The 22,262-nt window shown below is 55.4% G+C and overlaps 1 protein-coding gene across 1 annotated transcript; it reads right to left on the bottom strand.

Moving 5' to 3' along the window:
• Window positions 1-204: 204 nt before the first annotated feature.
• Window positions 205-22,037, bottom strand: PSMC4 (proteasome 26S subunit, ATPase 4). The gene is made up of 11 exons (XM_044991804.1): window positions 21,911-22,037; window positions 9,695-9,793; window positions 9,063-9,249; window positions 8,809-8,955; window positions 8,336-8,445; window positions 7,888-7,981; window positions 7,410-7,577; window positions 6,785-6,861; window positions 2,250-2,418; window positions 981-1,036; window positions 205-386 (listed from the first exon to the last, which is right to left on the bottom strand). The coding sequence occupies exons 1-11, from the start codon at window positions 21,944-21,946 to the stop codon at window positions 273-275; spliced, it is 1,257 nt and encodes a 418-aa protein (XP_044847739.1). The 5' UTR covers window positions 21,947-22,037; the 3' UTR covers window positions 205-272.
• Between the last annotated feature and the right edge of the window lie 225 nt (window positions 22,038-22,262).

Here is a 22,262-nt window from a genome sequence, read left to right as displayed (position 1 = left end):
TGCCTGGGACAGTTGGGCCCTTCGCTCTACCCCCCTACCTGCCACCTCCAACCTGAGATTGGGGCTGTCATGCAGCACAGGGGGGCATGTGGGAGCTGTCCAGGCAGCACAGGTCCCCAGCCACCTACACTGCCCCAGAGGCCTGGGGCTGGGGAAGGGACTGCGGCCCTGGGTCAGGCCACAAGGACAGACACCAGCACTTCCTGCAGAGGCGTAGGGCTGGGTTTATTGGAGGGATTTCAAGCCTGCCCCACGCTCCCCCCCATAGCCCCTCATTTGTAGAACTCATGCTCCTGCTCATCCTTCTTGATAACCGTCTTGTACGCCTTCTCGAAGTCCTTGGCCAGGACGATGTAGCGGTTCTCCCGCACAGCCAGCATGCCACCCTGTGCATATGGAGACATGTGTGAGGGGGTGACACTGGATGCAGTAACCCCACAACCCTGTCCTGTGCACATGTGGGGATGCTGCTGGCAGGTGCAGTGACCTCCCCATTCTGCCCTATGCACAGACGCGGGGGTGCCGCCCCCAGGCCCAGTGACCCCCACATTCTGCCCTGTGCACACGGATGAGGAGGGGGACACCAGGTGCAGTGACCACCCCCAATCCTGCCCTGTGCACAATGGGCATAGGCATGGGGGGGAGGGAGGGTTCTGAGCACAGTGACCCCTCCTGCACATACAGGCAAATGTGTGTGGGGGGCATGATACTGGGTGCAGTGACTCCCGCCCCATCCCACCATGTGAACGTGTGTGTGTGGGGGGGGGAATGCTGGGCACAGTGACCCCTCCCACCCCATGCACATGCGCCCAGCAGCAGTAATCTCAGAGTCAGGGCTTCAGCCTCCCACTCTGTGGCAGTGGCGGGGGTCCTGCTGGCTTGGGGGAGCAGCGGGAATCCCCGGAAAAGGAGCAGGTCACAACACACACACTGCCACCCTCAGATATCACAGTCTGGGGACCCCAGCCCCCCGCACTCACCTCCTGGCAGATGGAGTTGATGTCAGCACCTGAGATCTTATCCGGCCGGGCCACATCTGGGGAGGAGTGAGGGAAATGTCTGCACAGCAGCTGAGCTGGACCATGGTGAGAGGGCCCCTGGGAGCCCCCGCCACCCCGACTCCTCCCGCACACACCAGGAGGCCAGCAAGGCTGCCAGGGCACTGTGGTGGGGGACCCTGATGGGCTTCTCACAGCCTAGGAGCAAGTGGGCTCCCCAGAGGGATGGGATCGAGCTCGAGGGCCTGCGAGGCTCCTGGGCAGGGGGGAAGGGGCAGATCGGCATGGCGACAAGCCCAGAGGACCCAGTCAGGAGGAGCGGGCATGTTGGAGTCAGAGGACGTGTCTTTTGGCGAGCGCCCCCCCAACCCTTTCTGGACCCTGTGGATCTGGAGGCACAGGCAGGAGCCAGCTTCACTCCATCCCCCCATCTCCTGAGTGGAACCAGACAGCACCGTCTCGGCTATGCCAGGTTCCCCCTGCGAATCCTGGGCCCTCCTGCCTCATTGCTCCGGCCTGAGCCAGGCCCAACCCCCTGCCCTGGGGGCTGGCATCAGGCTGTGTCCGTCTGCCCGCTCTCAATGAAGCGATCAGTCCATGTGCTGAGCCAGGCACTGCCCAGGAGGAGGCAACCCCAGCCATGCCCTCTCCTGGTACTGCTCCTGTCCAGCCGCGTGTCAGAGGGGAACAGGACAGCTCCCACCTGCCATGCCAGCTGCTGTGACCCAACCCCACCCTGACCCCATCCCTGGAGGTGGCCAGAAGACACCCCCTCCAGCCAGCCCTGCCCAGGGACAGGAGGGGTTCTTGGGTCAGTGCACCCCCTGCATGGCCCTTCTGTGTGTGTGTGACACAGGGAGAGTGGAGCAGAGCTGTAGCCTAGGTCACTGGGTCAACCCCTTGTGGGGCAGCGCAGGGCTGACAGGCACCTTCTTATGAGCTGGGCCCGAGACACCTCTTCCTCAATGCTGGGCACCCAGTGGGATGCAGCCGCCCCCCCTGGGCCCCCCCTTGCCAGCCAATGGGACGCAGCCTCCCTCTGTGCTAGGCACCCAATGGGGGACAGCCTCCTCCCCGTGCACCCTCATGCCAGCCAGCCAGCCAGCGGGACGCAGCCTTCCCCGTGCTAGGCACCCAGTGGGACGCAGCCTCCCTGCCATGGCCCCCAACGCATACTGGGCACTCAGCTGGACATAGTCTTCCTGCTGTGCCACCCCTCCCCCCACCCGTGCTGGGCTCCAGGCAGGATACAGTCCTCCAAGTCCACCTCCTCGGACAGGTTCATCTTGCTGGTGATGGTGGAGAAGATGAGGCGCTTCTGACGCCGATCAGGCAGGGGGAACTCGATCTTGCGGTCAAGGCGGCCAGGCCGCAGCAGGGCGGGGTCTAGTGTGTCTGCCCGGTTTGTGGCCATGATCACCTGGAGGACAAGAGAGCATGTGATGCTGTGCTCTATATGGTTTTATAAAAATATGCTAATGAGTAAATATAATGTAACTGAAATCTGCTTCATGCAAAAGGGCTCTTGTAAGGTATCATTACAAAGCTTATAATCTACTGTGCGTGATGATCCTATTTGTATAAATGTACCACTCTTGTATCTGAAACTAGAAATATGAAGTATCACTTTGAGGGTCTATTGTAATTATGCAAAGTGTGGACCATTAATGGTAATTTGAAATCTTAATGGCTCCCATCAACAGGACAATTGACTGGCTGGCTCTGTTTGCAGGCAGGCCTTCCGGTGAGTCAGGCTGGGAGGAATAAAGGCTTGGGGTCTTACAGTGACATGCGATCATGTCACATGAACTGGAATCCATCTTTAACCTGGTGCTTTTCCAGTGAGGGGGGGTGGAATCCCAGAGGGACAAAGGATTCCCGCCTTATGCAAAAAATATATAAAGGGCTGGAACGAACAAAGAGGAGAGGAGCCATCATCAAGAAGCCCCTAGCTACCACCTGAGCTGAAACAAGAGCTGTACCAGGGGAAAGAATTGTGCCCAGGCCTGGAAGGTGTCCAGTCTGAGGAAAAAACTTACTGAAGCATCTCTGAGGGTGAGATTATCTGTATTCAGTTTAATTAGACATAGATTTGCGCATTTTATTTTATTTTGCTTGGTGACTTACCTTGTTCTGTCTGACTAACAAATTTATTTCAGCATAAGCTTTCGTGGGTTACAGCTCACTTCTTCGGATGCACAGAATGGAACACGCAGACAGGAGATATTTATACATACAGAGAACATGAAAAGGTGGAAGTATGCATACCAACAGGAAGAGTCTAATCAATTGAGATGAGCTATCATCAGCAGGAGAAAAAAAACTTTTGAAGTGATAATTAAGATGACCCATAGAAGGTGTGAGGAGAACTTAACATAGGGAAATAGATTCAATTAGTGTAATGACCCAACCATTCCTAGTCTCTGTTTAGGCCTGAGTTAATTGTGTCTAATTTGCATATTAATTCAAGTTCAGCAGTCTCTCTTTGGAGTCTGTTTTTGAAGTTTTTTTGTTGCAAAATTGCCACCTTCAAGTCTGTCACTGAGTGGTTAGAGAGGTTGAAGTGTTCTCCCACTGGTTTTTGAATGTTATGATTCCTGATGTCAGATTTGTGTCCATTTATTCTTTTGCGTAGAGACTGTCCGGTTTGGCCAATGTACATGGCAGAGGGGCATTGCTGGCACATGATGGCATATATCACGTTGGTAGATGTGCAGGTGAACGAGCCCCCGATGGTGTGGCTGATGTGATTAGGTCCTATGATGGTGTCACTTGAATAGATATGTGGACAGAGCTGGCATAGGGCTTTGTTGCTAGGATAGGTTCCTGGGTTAGTGTTTATTCACCGTGATTTTAACAATTTCCACCCCAGCATCAACCTCAGCCTAGAACAATCCACACAAGCGGTCCATTTCCTAGACACTACTGTGCTAATAAGCAATGGTCACATAACCACCACCCTATACCGGAAACCCACTGACCGCTATACTTACCTACATGCCTCCAGCTTCCATCCAGGACACACCACATGATCCATTGTCTACAGCCAAGCTCTAAGATACAACCGTATTTGCTCCAATCCCTCAGACAGAGATAAACACCTACAAGAGCTCTATCAAGCATTCTTAAAACTACAATACCCACCTGGGGAAGTGAAAAAACAGATTGACAGAGCCAGAAGAGTACCCAGAAGCCACCTACTACAGGACAGGCCCAACAAAGAAAATAACAGAACGCCACTAGCCATCACCTACAGCCCCCAACTTAAACCTCTCCAGCGCATCATCAAAGATCTACAACCTATCCTGAAAGATGATCCCTCACTCTCACAGATCTTGGGAGACAGGCCAGTCCTCGCTTACAGACAGCCCCCCAACCTGAAGCAAATACTCACCAGCAACCGCACACCATACAACATAAACCCTAACCCAGGAACCTATCCTTGCAACAAAGCCCGATGCCAGCTCTGTCCACATATCTATTCAAGTGACACCATCATAGGACCTAATCATATCAGCCATGCCATCAGGGGCTCGTTCACCTGCACATCTACCAATGTGTGCCAGCAATGCCCCTCTGCCATGTACACTGGCCAAACCAGACAGTCTCTACACAAAAGAATGGACACAAATCTGACATCAGGAATCATAACATTCAAAAACCAGTGGGAGAACACTTCAACCTCTCTAACCACTCAGTGACAGACTTGAAGGTGGCAATTTTGCAACAAAAAAAACTTCAAAAACAGACTCCAAAGAGAGACTGCTGAACTCGAATTAATATGCAAATTAGATAAATTAACTTAGGTTTAAACAGAGACTGGGAATGGTTGGGTCATTACACTAACTGAAGCTATTTCCCTATGTTAAGTTCTCCTCACACCTTCTAGGGGTCATCTCAATTATCACTTCAAAAGTTTTTTTTCTTCTGCTGCTGATAGCTCATCTCAATTGATTAGACTTTTCCTGTTTGTATGCATACTTCCACCTTTTCATGTTCTCTGTCTGTATGGCTACACTTACGGTTTGCAGCGCTGGTCATCCAGCTGTGCAGGGCCAGCGCTGGAGTGTGGCCACACTCACAGCTACCAGCGCTGGTGTGTGGCCACATTTGCAGCGCTGTTGGGAGTGATGCATTATGGGCAGCTATCCCAGCATTCAAGTGGCAGCAACCTGCTTTTCAAAAGAGGGGGGTGGGGTGTAGTGTGTAGTGTGACAGGGAGCGGGGGGAGAGAGAGAGAGTGGATTTTTGGAGCCAGCATTGTGAGTTAGCTTCCTGCATTGAAAAATCATAAAATCTTCCCGACCCCTTAGTCTTAACTCTTAAATTGCAAATAGCCTGCATCCCAACTGACTGCCTTTCTCTGTCAAGCAAACACTCACTTCCTGCCTGCCTCATCCACAGGGGGTTATCTCATTTGATTGTTCACAGCCAGATACAGATTGATCACAGCAAACAGGAGCTGTGTTTGATCACAGCAAACAGGAGCTGTCAGATTGTTTTTATAAGCAGCTCCGGTATCAACAGAGCTCAGGACAGAGCTCAGAGTTCACAACAAAACAAAGAGAGGCTGCATAACAAAACAAAGGTAATAATTTAGTTACAAGCATTCTGGGATATCTCCTTATACCCTGGAGGCCAATAACAGCGCTGGTGAGTGTCCACACTTGATGACCAGCGCTGCAGAACCAGCGCTGCAATCGTTATACCCCAGTCAGAGCCAGGTGTACGGCCAGCGCTGCAGCCAGGGAGTTGCAGCGCTGGATGTGCCCTGCAGGTGTGGAGGAAAGCCTCCACCAGCGCTGCAACTCGCAAGTGTAGCCATACCCTGTATGTATAAATATCTCCTGTCTGCGTGTTCCATTCTATGCATCCGAAGAAGTGAGCTGTAGCCCATGAAAGCTCATGCTGAAATAAATTTGTTAGTCTCTAAGGTGCCACAAGGACTCCTGTTCTTTTTGCGGATACAGACTAACACGGCTGCTACTCTGAAACTTGTTCTGTCTGTTACTACTCAAAACCACTTAAATCCTACTTTCTGTATTTAATAAAATCACTTTTTACTTATTAACTCAGAGTATATATTAATACCTGGGGGAGCAAACAGCTGTGCATCTCTCTCTCTCAGTGTTATAGAGGGCGAACAATTTATCAGTTTACCCTGTATAAGCTTTATACAGGGTAAAATGGATTTATTTGGGTTTAGACCCCATTGGGAGTTGGGCATCTTAGTGTTAAAGACAAGCACACTTTGGTGAGCTGCTTTCAGGTAAACCTGCAGCTTTGGGGCAAGTAATTCAGACCCTGGGTCTGTGCTGGAGCAGATGGGTGTGTCTGGCTCAGCAAAACAGGGTGCTGGAGTCCTGAGCTAGCAGGAAAAACAGGAGCAGAGGTAGTCTTGGCACATCAGTTGGCAGCTCCCGGAGGGTTTCTGTGATCCAACCTGTCACACACCCCTCTGCTCATCCCCAATGGGGAGACTCAGCCCCCTGGGTCCTGCCCCCTCTGGCCTCGCTGAGACAGCAGTACCCCATCCTCCCCCCGCCCCCACCCCCTTCCAGTCTTGCTGGGACTGCAGTGCCCCTATTCCCCTCCCCCGATACACACACTCCCTCCGGCCTCGCTGGGACAGCAGTACTCCATCCCCCCACACCCCTCCAGCCTGACTGGGACAGCAGTGCCCCTACCCCCATTCAGCCCCCCACCTCCCACAGCCGCAGGGAGAAATCTGGGGGCTGGCACAGCAATGCCCGTCACTCCACATCCCAGCCCCTGCTCTTCCGCACCTTGACGTTGACGTTCTGGTCAAAGCCGTCCATCTGGTTGAGCAGCTCCAGCAGGATTCGCTGCACCTCCCTGTCGGCTGGGAGAGGGGCACAGCCTGGTGAGCGGGGCACCTGGAGAGCCAGCGCCAGGCACGGACACCCCTGCCCCATCTACCCCTTCCACTGCCGACTCTCACTCTGCCGGCCCTGCCTAACCCACCTCCTTCCCCCTCCCACCCCTTATCCCCTCCCCTCAATCTCCTGCCCCTATTGTCCCCACCCCATGCACCTAGGTCCTGCCCACCACTGCCACCCCACATTTGCACATCTCCGCCACTACCCCCAACCCTGCTGCCCCAACCTCCCTCGCAGTCCCCACAGACCTGCCCTCTCCCCACCCCACTGCCCACCGTGGGACTGGCCAGAACCTGGGGAGTGAGGGGCTCGCCCACGTGTAACACTGACATCTACAAGGAGGGGGGTGGGGACTGCAGCTCATTGCTCCCCCTGCCTGCTGGGACTTGGGTCCAGTGCCCTAGAGGGGAGAGGCCCCATGTCCCATTCCCGCTCCCTTGAGCCAGCCCCGGGGCCAGAGCAGAGATTGCTCCCCCAGAGGGGCGAGGCCAGTGCCCCACCCCCTGCTCACCCCCTGTCTGGGCGTCGAAGCGCTTGGTGGCGATGGCGTCAATCTCGTCTATGAAGATGATGGCGGGTGCGTTCTCCTTGGCCAGCCTGAAGACGTCCCGCACCATGCGCGGCCCCTCACCCAGGTACTTCTGTACAAACTCTGAGCCCACCACGCGGATGAAGGCAGCTGGACAGATGGGCAGACAGCATTAGTGCCCCCCTCCAGCCCTGGCCATGAGAGATACCTCCCCATGGGACAGGCACTCCCTGGGACAACCCACAGGCTCCCTGTGCCACACAGTCCTGGCACCAGCCCCTGGCACCTGCAGTACCAACCCTCCCGGGCACAAAGCCAGGGCCTTTCTAGACCTTGAGCTGGGACCACAGGTTGCTTGGCACCTTTGCATTATAGAACCCAGGCATCCTTGACAGACTCCCATGGTATCAGATGGGCACTGGTGCTCCCCCTTCCCCCCACAGTCCAGCACCCTGCTCACCTGTGGTGTGATGGGCCACAGCTTTGGCCAGCATAGTCTTCCCACAGCCAGGGGGGCCGTACATCAGGACGCCGCGTGGGGGGTCAATGCCGATCTGAAGGGGACAGAGGGGGTTACTGGGGGCTCCCCCATCCCAAACTTGAGGAGCCCAGGAAGCTGGTGGGCTGGGGTCCTGACACCCCAGCCCACCAGCTTCAGGCCTGGGGTTCTGTGCCTCTCCTGATCTGACAGTGACTTGCCAACCCCAGCCCAGCCCCCGAGCGCACAGCCCTGAGGCCACCAGGAGCTCTCCCAGCTGCAGGGCACAGTGAGAGGAGCGCCCATGCTCAGCCTGCAGGACGGAGCTCAGCCCCAGCGCAGGGCACAGCCACCCAGGGTGTAGTTCCAGCCGGCCCAGTCTTGCCATCCCTCCTCTCCCTGCCCCCCTCCCCCCCCCGCACACACACACCTGCTTGTAGAGCTCAAAGTGGGTGAGGGGCAGCTCCACGGCCTCCCTCACCTCCTGCTTCTGGATGTCCATCCCGCCAATGTCAGCGTACATCACGTCCGGTTTCTGATCTGTGGGCACACACCAGGGCTGAGCCCAACATGGCTAGGGGACCCATGCCTCCCCTACCCAGCACAGCCAGGGGACCTCCGCTCCCCACAAAACCTACACCCCCTGCACGCACAGCACACCTAGGGAAACCCCACCCCCCTGTCCAGCACAGCCGGGGGACCCCCACCTCCCCTGTCCAGTACTCCCCTGCATGCCCAGCATGGGCGTGAGACTCCTGCACGCCCATGGGACTGCCACCCCCCGCACACCCGTGGGACCCTCAGCTGCCCAGCACAGCTGGGAGACCTCCATCCCCATAGGAACTGGGCACACTGCTCCCTGTAGCACCGGCTGCCCCTGGGGCTGGCGCAGGGAGCACCCACCTGATGTCAGCATCATAATGCTGCTGTCAGCCTCAGGTGGCAGCACATCCACCAGTGCGTTACTGTGCTTGTGCAGGGCCACCGAAGCGTTGGGCTTCAGCAGCTCCCGGTCAATGGTGCTCAGGATCCGCACATAGTAATTGGAGCCTGTGGGTGAGAGGCAGACGGGGGTAAGCCAGGCAAAGCTGGGGGCCGGCTCCCTGTGCGCAGCTCCCCTCTCCCACAATCCCCTTCCTCGAGCCCTCCAGCTGCACCTGTGGTAGAGCCCACAATGGCCGTGTTCTGGTCCACGGCCTCTAAGAACTGGCCTATGACCAGCGGGATGCTCTGGATGCGCTTCACCTCCTCCTGCGCGTGCAAGAACTCCTTCTTCAGGTTCTTCTGCTCATCCTTGATGTACTCCTCCTGCACCTCCAGGAACTCCAGCTCCTGCTGCAGCTTCTATGGACGGACAGACAGACAGACAGCCCATCCTCTCTGCTCTGCTCAGGTGCCTGCAGTAGCTGCTAGAGGAAGTGGCTCCAAGGCCACGGGCCGGGCACCAGGCAGCTCCCCGCTCAGCACTGCGGCTGGGTGCCCTTGCAGGGAAGTGGGCTTCCAGGGGCACTGTGCAGCAGAGGGGAATGGAAGAACCAAACCCACCAGAGGTTACTGGGGCCCAGATCTCCCAAGTCCCTGGCCTCACAACCCTGGTCAGAAGTGCCATCAGATCCCAACTCCGGGCCAAGGGCACATGCTGCCCCCACCTCGGGGCCTGCCATCCCAGCCTGCCACCCACTGCTCCCACCAAGGGCATCCCCCTCAGGGCCTGCCGTCCAAGCCCCCTATCCCCACACACCTCCCATCCAAGGGCAACCCTCTTCCGCCACCCCAGCCCCCAGCTCACCTTGTAGCGGCTGTAGAGATCCTCCAGGTCCTCGGGCTCCGGGGCAAGGAAGGACAAGCCAGTCTGAGGCCTGGAGATAGCCAGCGCAGGCAGCTCATCCTAGGACAGTCACAGACAGGCAGGGTGAGAGCTGGACAGCCCAGCGTGCCATGACCGCAGCTCAGGGGAGGGATGAAGCTCCCTCTGAGCAGCGAAGGTCTCACACCAGATCTGATCCCACCCAGCTGCTGGGGTGCCAAGAACCGGGGCCATGAGCCCAGCTGGGCAGCAAGAGTCAGACACCCCCCCCACCCCCATCAGATAGGGGTGTCTATCTGAAGGGACTAGAGGGACACCAGAGATTTTCTGACCAATTTGAACGAATTCAAATCACCCGGGCCAGATGCTATTCACCTGAGGGTGCTCAAGGAATTAGCTGAAGAAATATCAGAGCCACTGGCAATAGTATTTGTAAACTCATGGATGACAGGAGAGGTCCTGGAACACTGGAGAAGGGCTAACGCAGTGCCCATATTTAAAAAGGGGGAAAAGAAGGCAGGGCTGCCCAGAGGGGAGGGCAAGAGGGGCAATTTGCCCCAGGCCCTGAGCCCCACAGGGGCCCTCACCAGAGTTTTTCAGGGCCCCTGGAGCGGGGTCCTTCACTCCCTCGGGGGGCCCGGAAAACTCTTGCGGGGCCGGGCGCAGGAGCTGCTTCTGCTCCCAGTCTTCGCCGGCGGGGGGTCCTTCCACTCCGGGGCGGAAGGACCCCCCACTGGTGAATTACCGCCGAAGACGGAGCGGGACCCGCCGCCGAAGTTCAGCTCGGTCTTCGGTGGTAATTCGGCGGCGGGGGGCCCTTCCCTTCCGGGACCCGCCGCCGAAGTGCCCCGAAGACCCGCGGCGGGAGCCCCCTGCTGCCGAATTACCGCCAAAGACCGGGCTGCACTTCGGCGGCGGGTCCGGCTTCGGCGGTAATTCGGCGGCGGGGGGGGGGGGGGGGGGGGGCACCGCGGGGGTTCGGGGCACGTCGGCGGCCGGGCCCGGACCGGAAGGGCCCCCCCCCGCCGAAAGACCCCACCCCCGGAATCCTCTGGGCGGCCCTGAAAGAAGGAGCCAGGGAACTATAGACCAGTCAGCCTGGCCTCAATACCTGGGAAGGTACTAGAGCAGTGTATGAAACATTCCATTTGCGAACACCTGGAGGATGAAGGGGTGATCACCAGCAGCCAGTATGGATTTACCAAATCACACCAAATCAGCTTGATTTCCTTCTTTGACAGGATTTGGTGGATAGGAGGAATGCAGAGGAAATAATATACCTGGACTTCAGCAAGGCTTTTGATTAGGGCTGTCAAGTGATTAAAAAAATAATTGTGATTAATTGTGCTGTTAAATAATAATAGAATAACATTTATTTAAATATTTTGGGGTGTTTTCTACATTTTCAAATCTATTGATTTCAATTACAACACAGAATGCAAAGTGTACAGTGCTCACTTTATAGTTATTTTTTATTATAAATATTTGCAATGTAAAAAATAGAAGAAATATCTTTCAATTCACCTAATACAAGTGTTGTAGTGCAATCTCTTTATCATGAAAGTTGAACTTACAAATATAGAATTATGTACAAAAAAACTGCATTCAAAAATAAAACGTAAAACTTCAGAGCCTACAGGTTCACTCAGTCCTACTTCTTGTTCAGCCAATTGCTCCAACAGACAAGTTTGTTTACATTTGCAGGATTTAATGCTGCCCATTTCTTGTTTACAATGTCACCTGAAAGTGAAAACTGGCATTTGCCTGGCACTTTGTAGCCAGCGTTGCAAGATATTTACATGCCAGATGCGCTAAAGATTCACATATCCCTTCATGCTTTGACCACTATTCCAGAGGACACGCGTCCATGCTTATGGCGGGTTCTGCTTGATAACGATCCAAAGCAGTGCGGACCGATGCATGTTCATTTTCATCATCTGAGTCAGATGCCACCACGAGAAGGCTGATTTTCTTTTTTGGTGGTTCGAGTTCTGTAGTTTCTGCATTGGAATGTGGCTCTTTTAAGACTTCTGAAAGCATGCTCCACCCCTCCTCCCTCTCAGATTTTGGAAGGTAAGTTCAGATTCTTAAAACTTGGGTCAAGTGCTGTAGCTATCTTTAGACATCTCACATTAGTACCTTCTTTGTATTTTGTCAAATCTGCAGTGAAAGTGTTCTTAAAACGAACAACATGTGCTGGGTCATCATCTGAGACGGGCATAACACGAAACATGACAGAAAGCAGGTAAAACAGAACAGGAGACAAAACTCTCCTCCAAGGAGTTGAGTCACAAATTTAATTAATGCATTTTTTTTTTTAAACAAGCATCATAAGCATGGAAGCATGACCTCTGGAATGGTGGTAGAAGCATGAAGGGGCATATTAATGTTTAGTACATCTGGCACGTAAATACCTTGCAATGACAGCTACAAAAGTGCCATGCGAACGCCTGTCCTCACTTTCAGTCAACATTGTAAAGAAGCTGGCAGCTTTATTGCCTGTAAATGTAAACAAACTTGCTTGTCTTAGCAATTGGCTGAACAAGAAGTAGGACTAAGTGAACTTGTAAGCTCTAAAGTTTTACATTGTTGTTTTTGAGTGCAGCTGTGTAACAAAAAAAAAACCCTGTAAGTTGCACTTTCACGATAAAGAAATTGCACTGCAGTACTTGTATGAGGTGAATTGAAAAATACTATTTTTTGTTTATAATTTTTATAGTGCAAATATTTGTAATAAAAAATAATATGAAGTGAGCATGGTACACTTTGTATTTTGTGTTATAACTGAAATCAATATATTTAAAAATGTAGGAAAACATCAAAAATATTTAAATAAATTTCAATTGGTATTCTATTGTTTAACAATCTGATTAAAACTGAAATTAATCACGATTGTTTTAGTTAATCATGTGAGTTAACCGCGATTAATCAAGAGCCCTACTTTTGACACAGTCCCACGTGACAGTCTGATAAGTGAGCTGGAGAAATGCAGACTCGATAGAACTACCATTGAGTGGATACATAATTGGTTAAACAACCGCAAACAAAGAGTAACTATTAATGGAAAGATGTCAGATTGGAAGGAGGCATCAAGTGGGGTTCCACAGTGATCTGTTCTGGGTCCAGTGTTGTTTAACATCTTTATTAATGACACAGAAATAGAAAGAGAGCATACTGATCAAATTTGCAGATGACACAAAGCAGGGGTGGTGGGGGTGGGGGTTTGCAAACACTTTGGAAGATAGAGCTAAAATTCAGAGAGATCTCGATAAATTGGAGAACTGGGCTATAGGCAACAAAATGAAATTCAAGACAAATACAAATGTCAGGTGCTACACTTAGGGAAGAAAATCCAAATGCACATATACAGAATGGCTTGGCAGCAGCAATGCTGAGAAGAATCTGGGAGTTGTGGTGGATCACAGTCTCAGCATGAATCAGCAATGCGATGTGGTTGCAGAAAAAGCAAATGCAATTTTAGATTGCATTAACAGAGACCCAGCATGCAAGTCATGGGAGGTAACAGTACCACTCTACTTGGTGCTGGTTAGGCCTCAGCTGGCGTACTGTGTGTCACCAATGTATAGAAAGGATGTAGAGAAACTGGAAATGATCCAGAGGTGAGTGACTAAGATGATCAAAGGGTTGGAATGCAAACCATCTGAGCAAAGGCTGAAGGAATGGGTAGATTTAGTTTGGAAAAGAGGAGATTAAGGGGGAACATGATAGTGGTCTTCAACTACTTGAAAGGCTGCCATAAAAAAGATGGAGAAAAGTTGCTCTCTCTTGCCACGGAGGGCAGGATAAGAGGCAACGGGTTCAAACTACAGCACAGATGATTTATATTAAATCTCAGGAAAAACTTCCTAACAGTAAACAACAGTAGACCAATGGAACAGACACCTAGGGAGGTTGTGGAAGTTCCTTCACTGGAAGTTTTCAAAAGGAGGCTGGAGCCATCTGTCTTGGATGGTTTAGACCAGGAGTAGGCAATATATGGCACACGTTTCAATGGCACTCACACACTGCCCGGGTCCTGGCCACCAGTCTGGGGAGCTCTGCATTTTAATTTAATTTTAAATGACGCTTCTTAAACATTTTAAAAACCTTATTTACTTTACATACAACAATAGTTTAGTTCCATATTACAGACTTATAGAAAGAGACCTTCTAAAAACATTAAAATGTATTACTGGCATGCAAAACCATTTAGAGTGAATAAATGAGGACTCGGCACAGCACTTCTGAAAGGTTGTCGACCCCTGGTTTAGACGCAACAAATCCTGCATCTTGGCAGGTGCTTAGACTAGATGACCCCTGCAGTCCCTTCTAGCCCTATGAGTCTAGATAGGTCAAATAGCAGAGAGAAATAGGAGCGGTGCCTAACGGTTAGTGCAGAACTCCTGGGTTCTACCCCGGCTCTGGCATGGAAGGGGGTATAGTGGTTACAGCAGGGAGGCTTGGAATCAGAACAGATAAAAATTGATTTTTAATTAATTAGTTTGTCAAAATTTAAATTGGATTTTTTATTTAAATTAAATTCAGGTTAAGAAAAATGAATCAATTTTAAAATAAATCTGAAATAGACATCTTATGTTATGTCCTAAATTTACTATAACCTATTGAAATAATTGAAATACCATTATCCAGTGTTAAGCCATACACGTTTGCTGATATATTCTATAGAACAGTGGTTTTCAAACTTTTTTTCTGGTGACTTAGTTGAAGAAAACTGTTGATGCCCGTGACCCAATGGAGCTGGGGATGAGGGGTTTAGGGTGAGGGAGGGGCTCAGGGCCGGGCCAGAGGGTTGGGGTGCAGGAGTGGGGGCTGCAGAGTGGGGCTGGGAATGAGGGGTTCAGGGTGTGGGAGGGGCTCTGGGCTGGGTCTTGGGGTGCAGGAGGGGGCCAGGGCTCTAGGCTGGGGATGAGGGGTTGGGGGGGGGCTCAGGGCTGGGGCAGGAGATTGGGGCACGGGGTTACCTCAGATGGCTCCCAGTCAGCAGCGCAGCTGGGGTGCTAAGGCAGGTCTGGTTCCTAAGTGGAGGCACGCAAGCCTGCCTAGGTGCCGGACCTGCTGCTGGCCGCTTCCAGGGCGCAGCGCAGTGTCAGAACAGGTAGCGAGTAGTCTGCCTTAGCCAGGCAGCACCGCCGACAGGACTTTTAACAGCCCGGTCGGCAGTGCTGACCAGAGCCGCTGCAACCCAGGGTCTTCCATTCCGCAACCCAGTACTGGGACGTGACCCGCAGTTTGAAAACCAGTGCTATAGAAAAAGTCAGGCCACCAAACCAGTAAGTCAGTGGCTGGAACTAGAGTTTGGGAGAGGGCTAAACCAGCCTTTGCTGCAGCGCAGACAGGACATTGCCCTCACTGCAGTTCCATTCATTGACCAGTTTACTCCACATTAAGAAACAAAATGGGAGTTAAAAAAGAAGGAAAGCTTGTTTTTCTCTTCCAGTCTATGAATACAAGCGAGCTGAGAGAGCACCAGCTGAGCGGCGAACAGCGGAAAGGCTAACAGAGGGAGTTTGACTGGGAGATGGCCTGGGGAGAGCCCACTGAGGCATTCAACTTGCAGGCTCCTCTGAGTAGTTGCTGCAACAGCTGAGGAAGCTCTTACAAGGAAGGTGCTATGGATGGTGAGCGATCAGCTGTTGTGACCTGCACAGGATGTGCCATGTTTGTTTTTCTTGCACAGAATAGAAGCAACTTTGTACAACGTGCAAGCTGGTCTCAAGGTCTGGAGAAACAAGTATTGACCCTGCATTGCATAAGAGAAAATGAAGATTTCCTGGACAGATGTCAGGATATGCTTCTACGGGCACAACATTCTGAAGAATCAGAGCAGGCTGTGCAGTGGAGACAGAAGGATGGTGAAGAAATTTGGCAACACGTGACCTCCAGAAGAAGAAAGAGGAGTGTCCATGTACCAACAATGCAGATACAGGTGAGCAACCATTTTCATGTTCTTTCCACAGGTACTAATGCGGAGAGTGGACTAGATGATACATCTGAGGGAAGGGAGCAGAAGGAGACTCCACCGACTGGAAGGCATGAGATGCACTGTCCTAGGGATGGGGGTTCCATGACCACCGCTCCCAAGAGGAGGAGGCAGGTGGTGATGGTCGGCGACTTCCTCCTCAGGGGAACTGAGTTATTTATCTGCCGTCCCGACCGGGAAAACCGAGAGGTCTGCTGCTTGCCAGGAGCTAGGATTCATGATGTGACGGAGAGACTGCTGAGACTCATCAAGCCCTCGGATCACTACCCCTTCCTGCTTCTCCACATGGGCACCAATGATACTGCCAAGAATGACCTTGAGCGGATCGCTGCAGACTACGTGGCTCTGGGAAGAAGGATAAAGGTGTCTGAGGCACAAGTGGTGTTCTCGTCCATCCTCCCTGTGGAAGGAAAAGACCCGGGTACAGACCGTTGAATTGTGGAGGTCAAGGAATGGCTACGCAGGTGGTGTTGGAGAGAAGGCTTTGGATGTTTGACCATGGGATGGTGTTCCAAGAAGGAGGAGTGCTAACGAAGAGTGGGAAGAGCATCTTTGCAAGCAGGCTGGCTGACCTAGTGAGGAGGGCTTTAAACTAGATTCACCGGGGGAAGGACACCAAAGCCCTGAGGTAAGTGGGATACCGGGAGGAAGCACGAGCAGGAGAGTGCAAGAGGGGAGGACTCCTGCCTCATACTGAGAAAGCAGGACGATCAGCGAGTTATCTTAAGTGCCTATACACAAATGCAAGAAGTATGGGAAACAAGCAGGGAGAACTGGAAGTCCTGGCACAGTCAAGGAATTATGATGTGATTGGAATACCAGAGACTTGGTGGGATAACTCACATGACTGGAGTACTGTCATGGATGGATATAAACTGTTCAGGAAGGAAAGGCAGGGCAAAAAAGGTGGAGGAGTTGCATTGTATGTTAGAGAGCAGTATGACTGCTCAGAGCTCCGGTATGAAACTGCAGAAAAACATGAGAGAGAGTCTCTGGATTAAGTTTAGAAGTGGGAGCAACAAGGTTGATGTCATGGTGGGAGTCTGCTATAGACCACCAGACCAGGGGGATGAGGTGGATGAGGCTTTCTTCCGGCAACTAACAGAAGTTACTAGATCACAGGCCCTGGTTCTCATGGGAGACTTCAATCACCCTGATATCTGCTGGGAGAGCAATACAGTAGTGCACAGACAATCCAGGAAGTTTTTGGAAAGTGTAGGGGACAATTTCCTGGAGCAAGTGCTAGAGAAACCAACCAGGGGCAGAGCTCTTCTTGACCTGCTGCTCACAAACAAAGAAGAATTAGTAGGGGAAGCAAAAGTAGATAGGAACCTGGGAGGCAGTGACCATGACATGGTCGAGTTCAGGATCCTGACACAAGGAAGAAAGGAGAGCATCAGAATATGGACCCTGGACTTCAGGAAAGCAGACTTTGACTCCCTCAGGGAACTGATGGGCAGGATCCCCTGGGAGAATAACATGGGGGAGGGGAGGGGAGGAGTCAGGGAGAGCTGGCTGTATTTTAAAGAATCTTTATTGATGTTGCAGAAACAAACCATCCCAATATGTAGAAAGAATAGTAAATATGGCAGGCGACCAGCTTGGCTTAACAGTGAAATCCTTGCTGATCTTAAATGCAAAAAAGAAGCTTACTGGAAGTGGAAGATTGGACAAATGACCAGGGAGGAGTGTAAAAATATTGCTCAGGCATGCAGGAGTGAAATCAGGAAGGCCAAATCACATTTGGAGTTGCAGCTAGCAAGAGATGTTAAGAGTAACAAGAAGGGTTTCTTCAGGTATGTTAGCAACAAGAAGGTGGTCAAGGAGTGTGGGCCCCTTACTTCTTTTTTTGCCTCTGTCTTCAGGAACAAGGTCAGCTCCCAGACTACACCTCTACCTCGATATAACACAACCCGATATAACATGAATTCGAATATAACAATGGCTCCATGCCTAGTTGGCAGCCGGTATCAAGTGGAGTGCCACAAGGGTCGGTCCTGGAGCTGGTTTTGTTCAATATCTTCATTAATGATCTGGAGGATGGCGTGGACTGCACCCTCAGCAAGTTTGCAGATGACACTAAACTGGGAGGAGTGGTAGATAAGATGGAGGGTAGGGATACGATACAGAGGGACCTAGACAAATTAGAGGATTGGACCAAAAGAAATCTGATGAGGTTCAACAAGGACAAGTGCAGAGTCCTGCACTTAGGACGGAAGAATCCCATGCACTGCTACAGACTAGGGACTGACTGGCTAGGAAGCAGTTCTGCAGAAAAGGACCCTGGGGTTACAGTGGACAAGAAGCTGGCCAAGTCAACAGTTGAAGCACTGGAAAGGGTTACCTAGGGAAGGTAGTGGAATCTCCTTCCTTAGAGGTTTTTAAGGTCAGGCTTGACAAAGCCCTGGCTGGGATGATTTAATTGGGGATTGGTCCTGCTTTGAGCAAGGGGTTGGACTAGATACCTCCTAAGGTGCCTTCCAAGCTTGATATTCTATGATTCTATGACAAGATCTATTAGCTCTAACATCCTGAAGTAGTGCACTACACAGGACTTTTAAAATCCTGCTCCAGCTATTATAGAGGCCAAGGCTCTATCTTTACACTGTGACAGGAAACAATCAGTACATTTTACTAGCTACAGAACAGTAGCTGTTTAATAGGGTCAGTAGCTGGCTATCTAGTTAAATAAACCATTTATTAACTCAGCTAACTTTTAAGGGAAAACGTGGTTCAATAACTTTCCCCCTCAATATCCAGAATGTTTATGGTAGTTTTAGTTAATAAATAAAACTAAAATGCTGAGTTTGTACATTTCAATGGAATTTGAATTGTCATCAAATGGGGTAAAAACATATACATTAATAATCTAGAAAAGAAATGAAATATTCTCTACATACTAACATCATAAAAAAATGGAGACACTAAGAATCTGAATAAATGCAAATTAAGCTCCCTAGTGACTCCGGGTTGAACCCTGGGCTCTGAGAGGGGAGGGGAGACGTAGGGGAGCCCAGACTCTTTGGTTCCATGCCTGGCTCGACGGTGGGGAAAGAGAGGAGGGGAGCCCAGACACATGGGCTCCATGCCTGGCTCGGGGGCGGGGGACAGGACAAAGCCAGACTCTCAGGTTCCATGCCTGGTTGGGGGTAGGCAGATTCTCAGGCTCCATGCTTGGCGGGGGGAGGGAGGAGCCCAGACTCCTGGGTTCCGTGCCCGGATCGGGGAGGGAGGGGGAGGAGCCCGGACTCCTGGGCACCGTGCCCGGAGGGGGGGGGCGGAGGGGAGAGGAGCCCGGACTCCGGGGCTCCGGGCCCGGATCGGGGGGGGGCGCGCAGAGGAGCCCAGACTCCTGGGTTCCGTGCCCGGATCGGGGGGGGGCGGAGGAGCCCGGACGCCTGGGTTCCGTGCCTGGATCGGGGGGGGGGGGGAGGAGGAGCCCAGACTCCTGGGTTCCGTGCCCGGATCGGGGGGGGGGGAAGAGGAGCCCGGACTCCTGGGTTCCGTGCCCGGATCGGGGGGGGGGGGGGAGAGGAGCCCGGACTCCTGGGTTCCGTGCCCGGATCGGGGGGGGGGTAGGAGGAGGAGCCCGGACTCCTGGGTTCCGTGCCCGGATCGGGGGGGGGGTAGGAGGAGGAGCCCGGACTCCTGGGTTCCGTGCCCGGATCGGGGGGGGGGGAAGAGGAGCCCGGACTCCTGGGTTCCGTGCCCGGATCGGGGGAGGGGGGTAGGAGGAGGAGCCCGGACTCCTGGGTTCCGTGCCCGGATCGGGGGCAGGGGGTAGGAGGAGGAGCCCGGACTCCTGGGCTCCGTGCCCGGATCGGGGGGGCGGTGGGGAGAGGAGCCCGGACTCCTGGGCTCCGTGCCCGGATCGGGGGGGGCGGAGGGGAGAGGAGCCCGGACTCCTGGGCTCCGTGCCCGGATCGGGGGGGGCGGAGGGGAGAGGAGCCCGGACTCCTGGGCTCCGTGCCCGGATCGGGGGGGGGGGGGGAGGGTTGAGGAGCCCGGACTCCTGGGTTCCGTGCCCAGAGTGGGGGAGGGGGGTAGGAAGAGGAGCCCGGACTCCTGGGCTCCGTGCCCGGATCGGGGGGGGGGGCGGAGGGGAGAGGAGCCCGGACTCCTGGGCTCCGTGCCCGGATCGGGGGGGGGGAGGGGAGAGGAGCCCGGACTCCTGGGCTCCGTGCCCGGATCGGGGGGGGCGGAGGGGAGAGGAGCCTGGACTCCTGGGCTCCGTGCCCAGATTGGGGGAGGGGGGTAGGAGGAGGAGCCCGGACTCCTGGGTTCCGTGCCCGGATCGGGGAGGGGGGTAGGAGGAGGAGCCCGGACTCCTGGGTTCCGTGCCCGGATCGGGGGAGGGGGGTAGGAGGAGGAGCCCGGACTCCTGGGTTCCGTGCCCGGATCGGGGGAGGGGGGGAGGAGGAGGAGCCCGGACTCCTGGGTTCCGTGCCCGGATCGGGGGAGGGGGAGAGGAGGAGGAGCCCGGACTCCTGGGTTCCGTGCCCGGATCGGGGGGGCGGGGCGGAGGAGCCCGGACTCCTGGGTTCCGTGCCCGGCTCGGGGGGGCGGGGCGGAGGAGCCCGGACTCCTGGGGTCCGTGCCCGGCGCGGGGGGGCGGGGCGGAGGAGCCCGGACTCCTGGGTTCCGTGCCCGGATCGGGGGGCGGGGCGGAGGAGCCCAGACTCCTGGGTTCCGTGCCCGGATCGGGGGGCGGGGCGGAGGAGCCCGGACTCCTGGGTTCCGTGCCCGGATCGGGGGGCGGGGGGCAGGCGGAGGAGCCCGGACTCCTGGGTTCCGTGCCCGGATCGGGGGGCGGGGGGCAGGCGGAGGAGCCCGGACTCCTGGGTTCCGTGCCCGGATCGCGGGGCGGGGGGCAGGCGGAGGAGCCCGGACTCCTGGGCTCCGTGCCCGGATTGGGGGAGGGGGGTAGGAGGAGGAGCCCGGACTCCTGCGTTCCGTGCCCGGATCGGGGGGCGGGGGGCAGGCGGAGGAGCCCGGACTCCTGGGCTCCGTGCCCGGATCGCGGGGCGGGGGGCAGGCGGAGGAGCCCGGACTCCTGGGCTCCGTGCCCGGATCGCGGGGTGGGGGGAAGGAGGAGGAACCCGGACTCCTGCGTTCCGTGCCCGGATCGGGGGGCGGGGGGGAGGCGGAGGAGCCCGGACTCCTGGGTTCCGTGCCCGGATCGGGGGGCAGGCGGCGGAGCCCGGACTCCTGGGTTCCGTGCCCGGATCGGGGGGCGAGGGGGAGGCGGAGGAGCCCGGACTCCTGGGTTCCGTGCCCGGATCGAGGGGCGGGGGGGAGGCGGAGGAGCCCGGACTCCTGGGTTCCGAGCCCGGATCAGAGGGGGCCGGGGGGGGAGGCGGAGGAGCCCGGACTCCTGGGTTCCGTGCCCGGATCGGAGGGGGCGGGGAGGGAGGCGGAGGAGCCCGGACTCCTGGGTTCCGTGCCCGGATCGGAGGGGGCGGGGAGGGAGGCGGAGGAGCCCGGACTCCTGGGTTCCGTGCCCGGATCGGAGGGGGCGGGGAGGGAGGCGGAGGAGCCCGGACTCCTGGGTTCCGTGCCCGGATCGGAGGGGGCGGGGAGGGAGGCGGAGGAGCCCGGACTCCTGGGTTCCGTGCCCGGATCAGAGGGGGCGGGGAGGGGGGCGGAGGAGCCCGGACTCCTGGGTTCCGTGCCCGGATCGGAGGGGGCGGGGAGGGGGGCGGAGGAGCCCGGACTCCTGGGTTCCGTGCCCGGATCGGAGGGGGCGGAGGATCCCGGACTCCTGGGTTCCGTGCCCGGATCGGAGGGGGCGGGGGAGCCCGGACTCCTGGGTTCCGTGCCCGGATCGGAGGGGGCGGGGGAGCCCGGACTCCTGGGTTCCGTGCCCGGATCGGAGGGGGCGGGGGAGCCCGGACTCCTGGGTTCCGTGCCCGGATCGGAGGGGGCGGGGGGGCGGAGGAGCCCGGACTCCTGGGTTCCGTGCCCGGATCGGGCGGCGGGGGGGCGGAGGAGCCCGGACTCCTGGGTTCCGCGCCCGGGGCGGGAGGGGGCGGGGAAGAGCCCGCACTCCTGGCCGGGCCGCCGTGACTCGGCATCTCCCCAGGCGCGTGGCGGAAGCCGGGCGCGGGACCCGCGGGGGGGGCGGAACCGGAGCTAGTCCGAGCGGAGCGGGGCCGGGAATCCCTGAGCCCCCCCGCCGGGTCCCCCTGTCCCAGCACCTGGGTCTTCTCCACCAAGATCCCGATTTCCTCCATCTTCCCTCCGCCTCGGCTACCTCGGGCCGCCCGGGGGCTGCTGGGAGCTGGAGACTCTCCCCTTGGCGCGGGGGCTGCTGGGAGCCGTAGTTCCCCCGGCGCGGGGGCTGCTGGGAGCTGTAGTCCTCACCACGACCCCGTATGGGTTTTCTCCCTCCCTCAGCCCCTGCGTGCACGGCTAGCACCGCAGTGCAACGAGGCAGAGCTGGGAGCCGCCCCCAGGGACAGGCCCAGGCCCAGGCTCTGTGCAGACTCAGGCAGCTGCCCTCTAGCCAGGCGGTCGGCCCAGGCTCTGGCACAGAGGTGGGCAAACTAC

This window comes from Mauremys mutica, chromosome 17 (assembly GCF_020497125.1).
Source record: "Mauremys mutica isolate MM-2020 ecotype Southern chromosome 17, ASM2049712v1, whole genome shotgun sequence".
In the NCBI taxonomy this organism is placed as follows: domain Eukaryota; kingdom Metazoa; phylum Chordata; order Testudines; family Geoemydidae; genus Mauremys; species Mauremys mutica.
Note: the sequence above shows the minus strand (reverse complement) of the source record. Positions and strands in the feature narration are given on the sequence as shown.

What these genes read in the sequence shown, in the direction of transcription:
- PSMC4 (XM_044991804.1), bottom strand. Translation starts at nt 21,946, where the DNA reads ATGGAGGAAATCGGGATCTTGGTGGAGAAGACCCAG. An exon ending in ACTTTGAGCTCTACAAGCAG is followed by an intron (nt 7,982 to 8,335) that starts GTGTGTGTGTGC and finishes TGTCCCCTTCAG; the next exon opens with ATCGGCATTGACCCCCCACG. An exon ending in TGTGGCCCATCACACCACAG is followed by an intron (nt 7,578 to 7,887) that starts GTGAGCAGGGTG and finishes CCATCTGTCCAG; the next exon opens with CTGCCTTCATCCGCGTGGTG.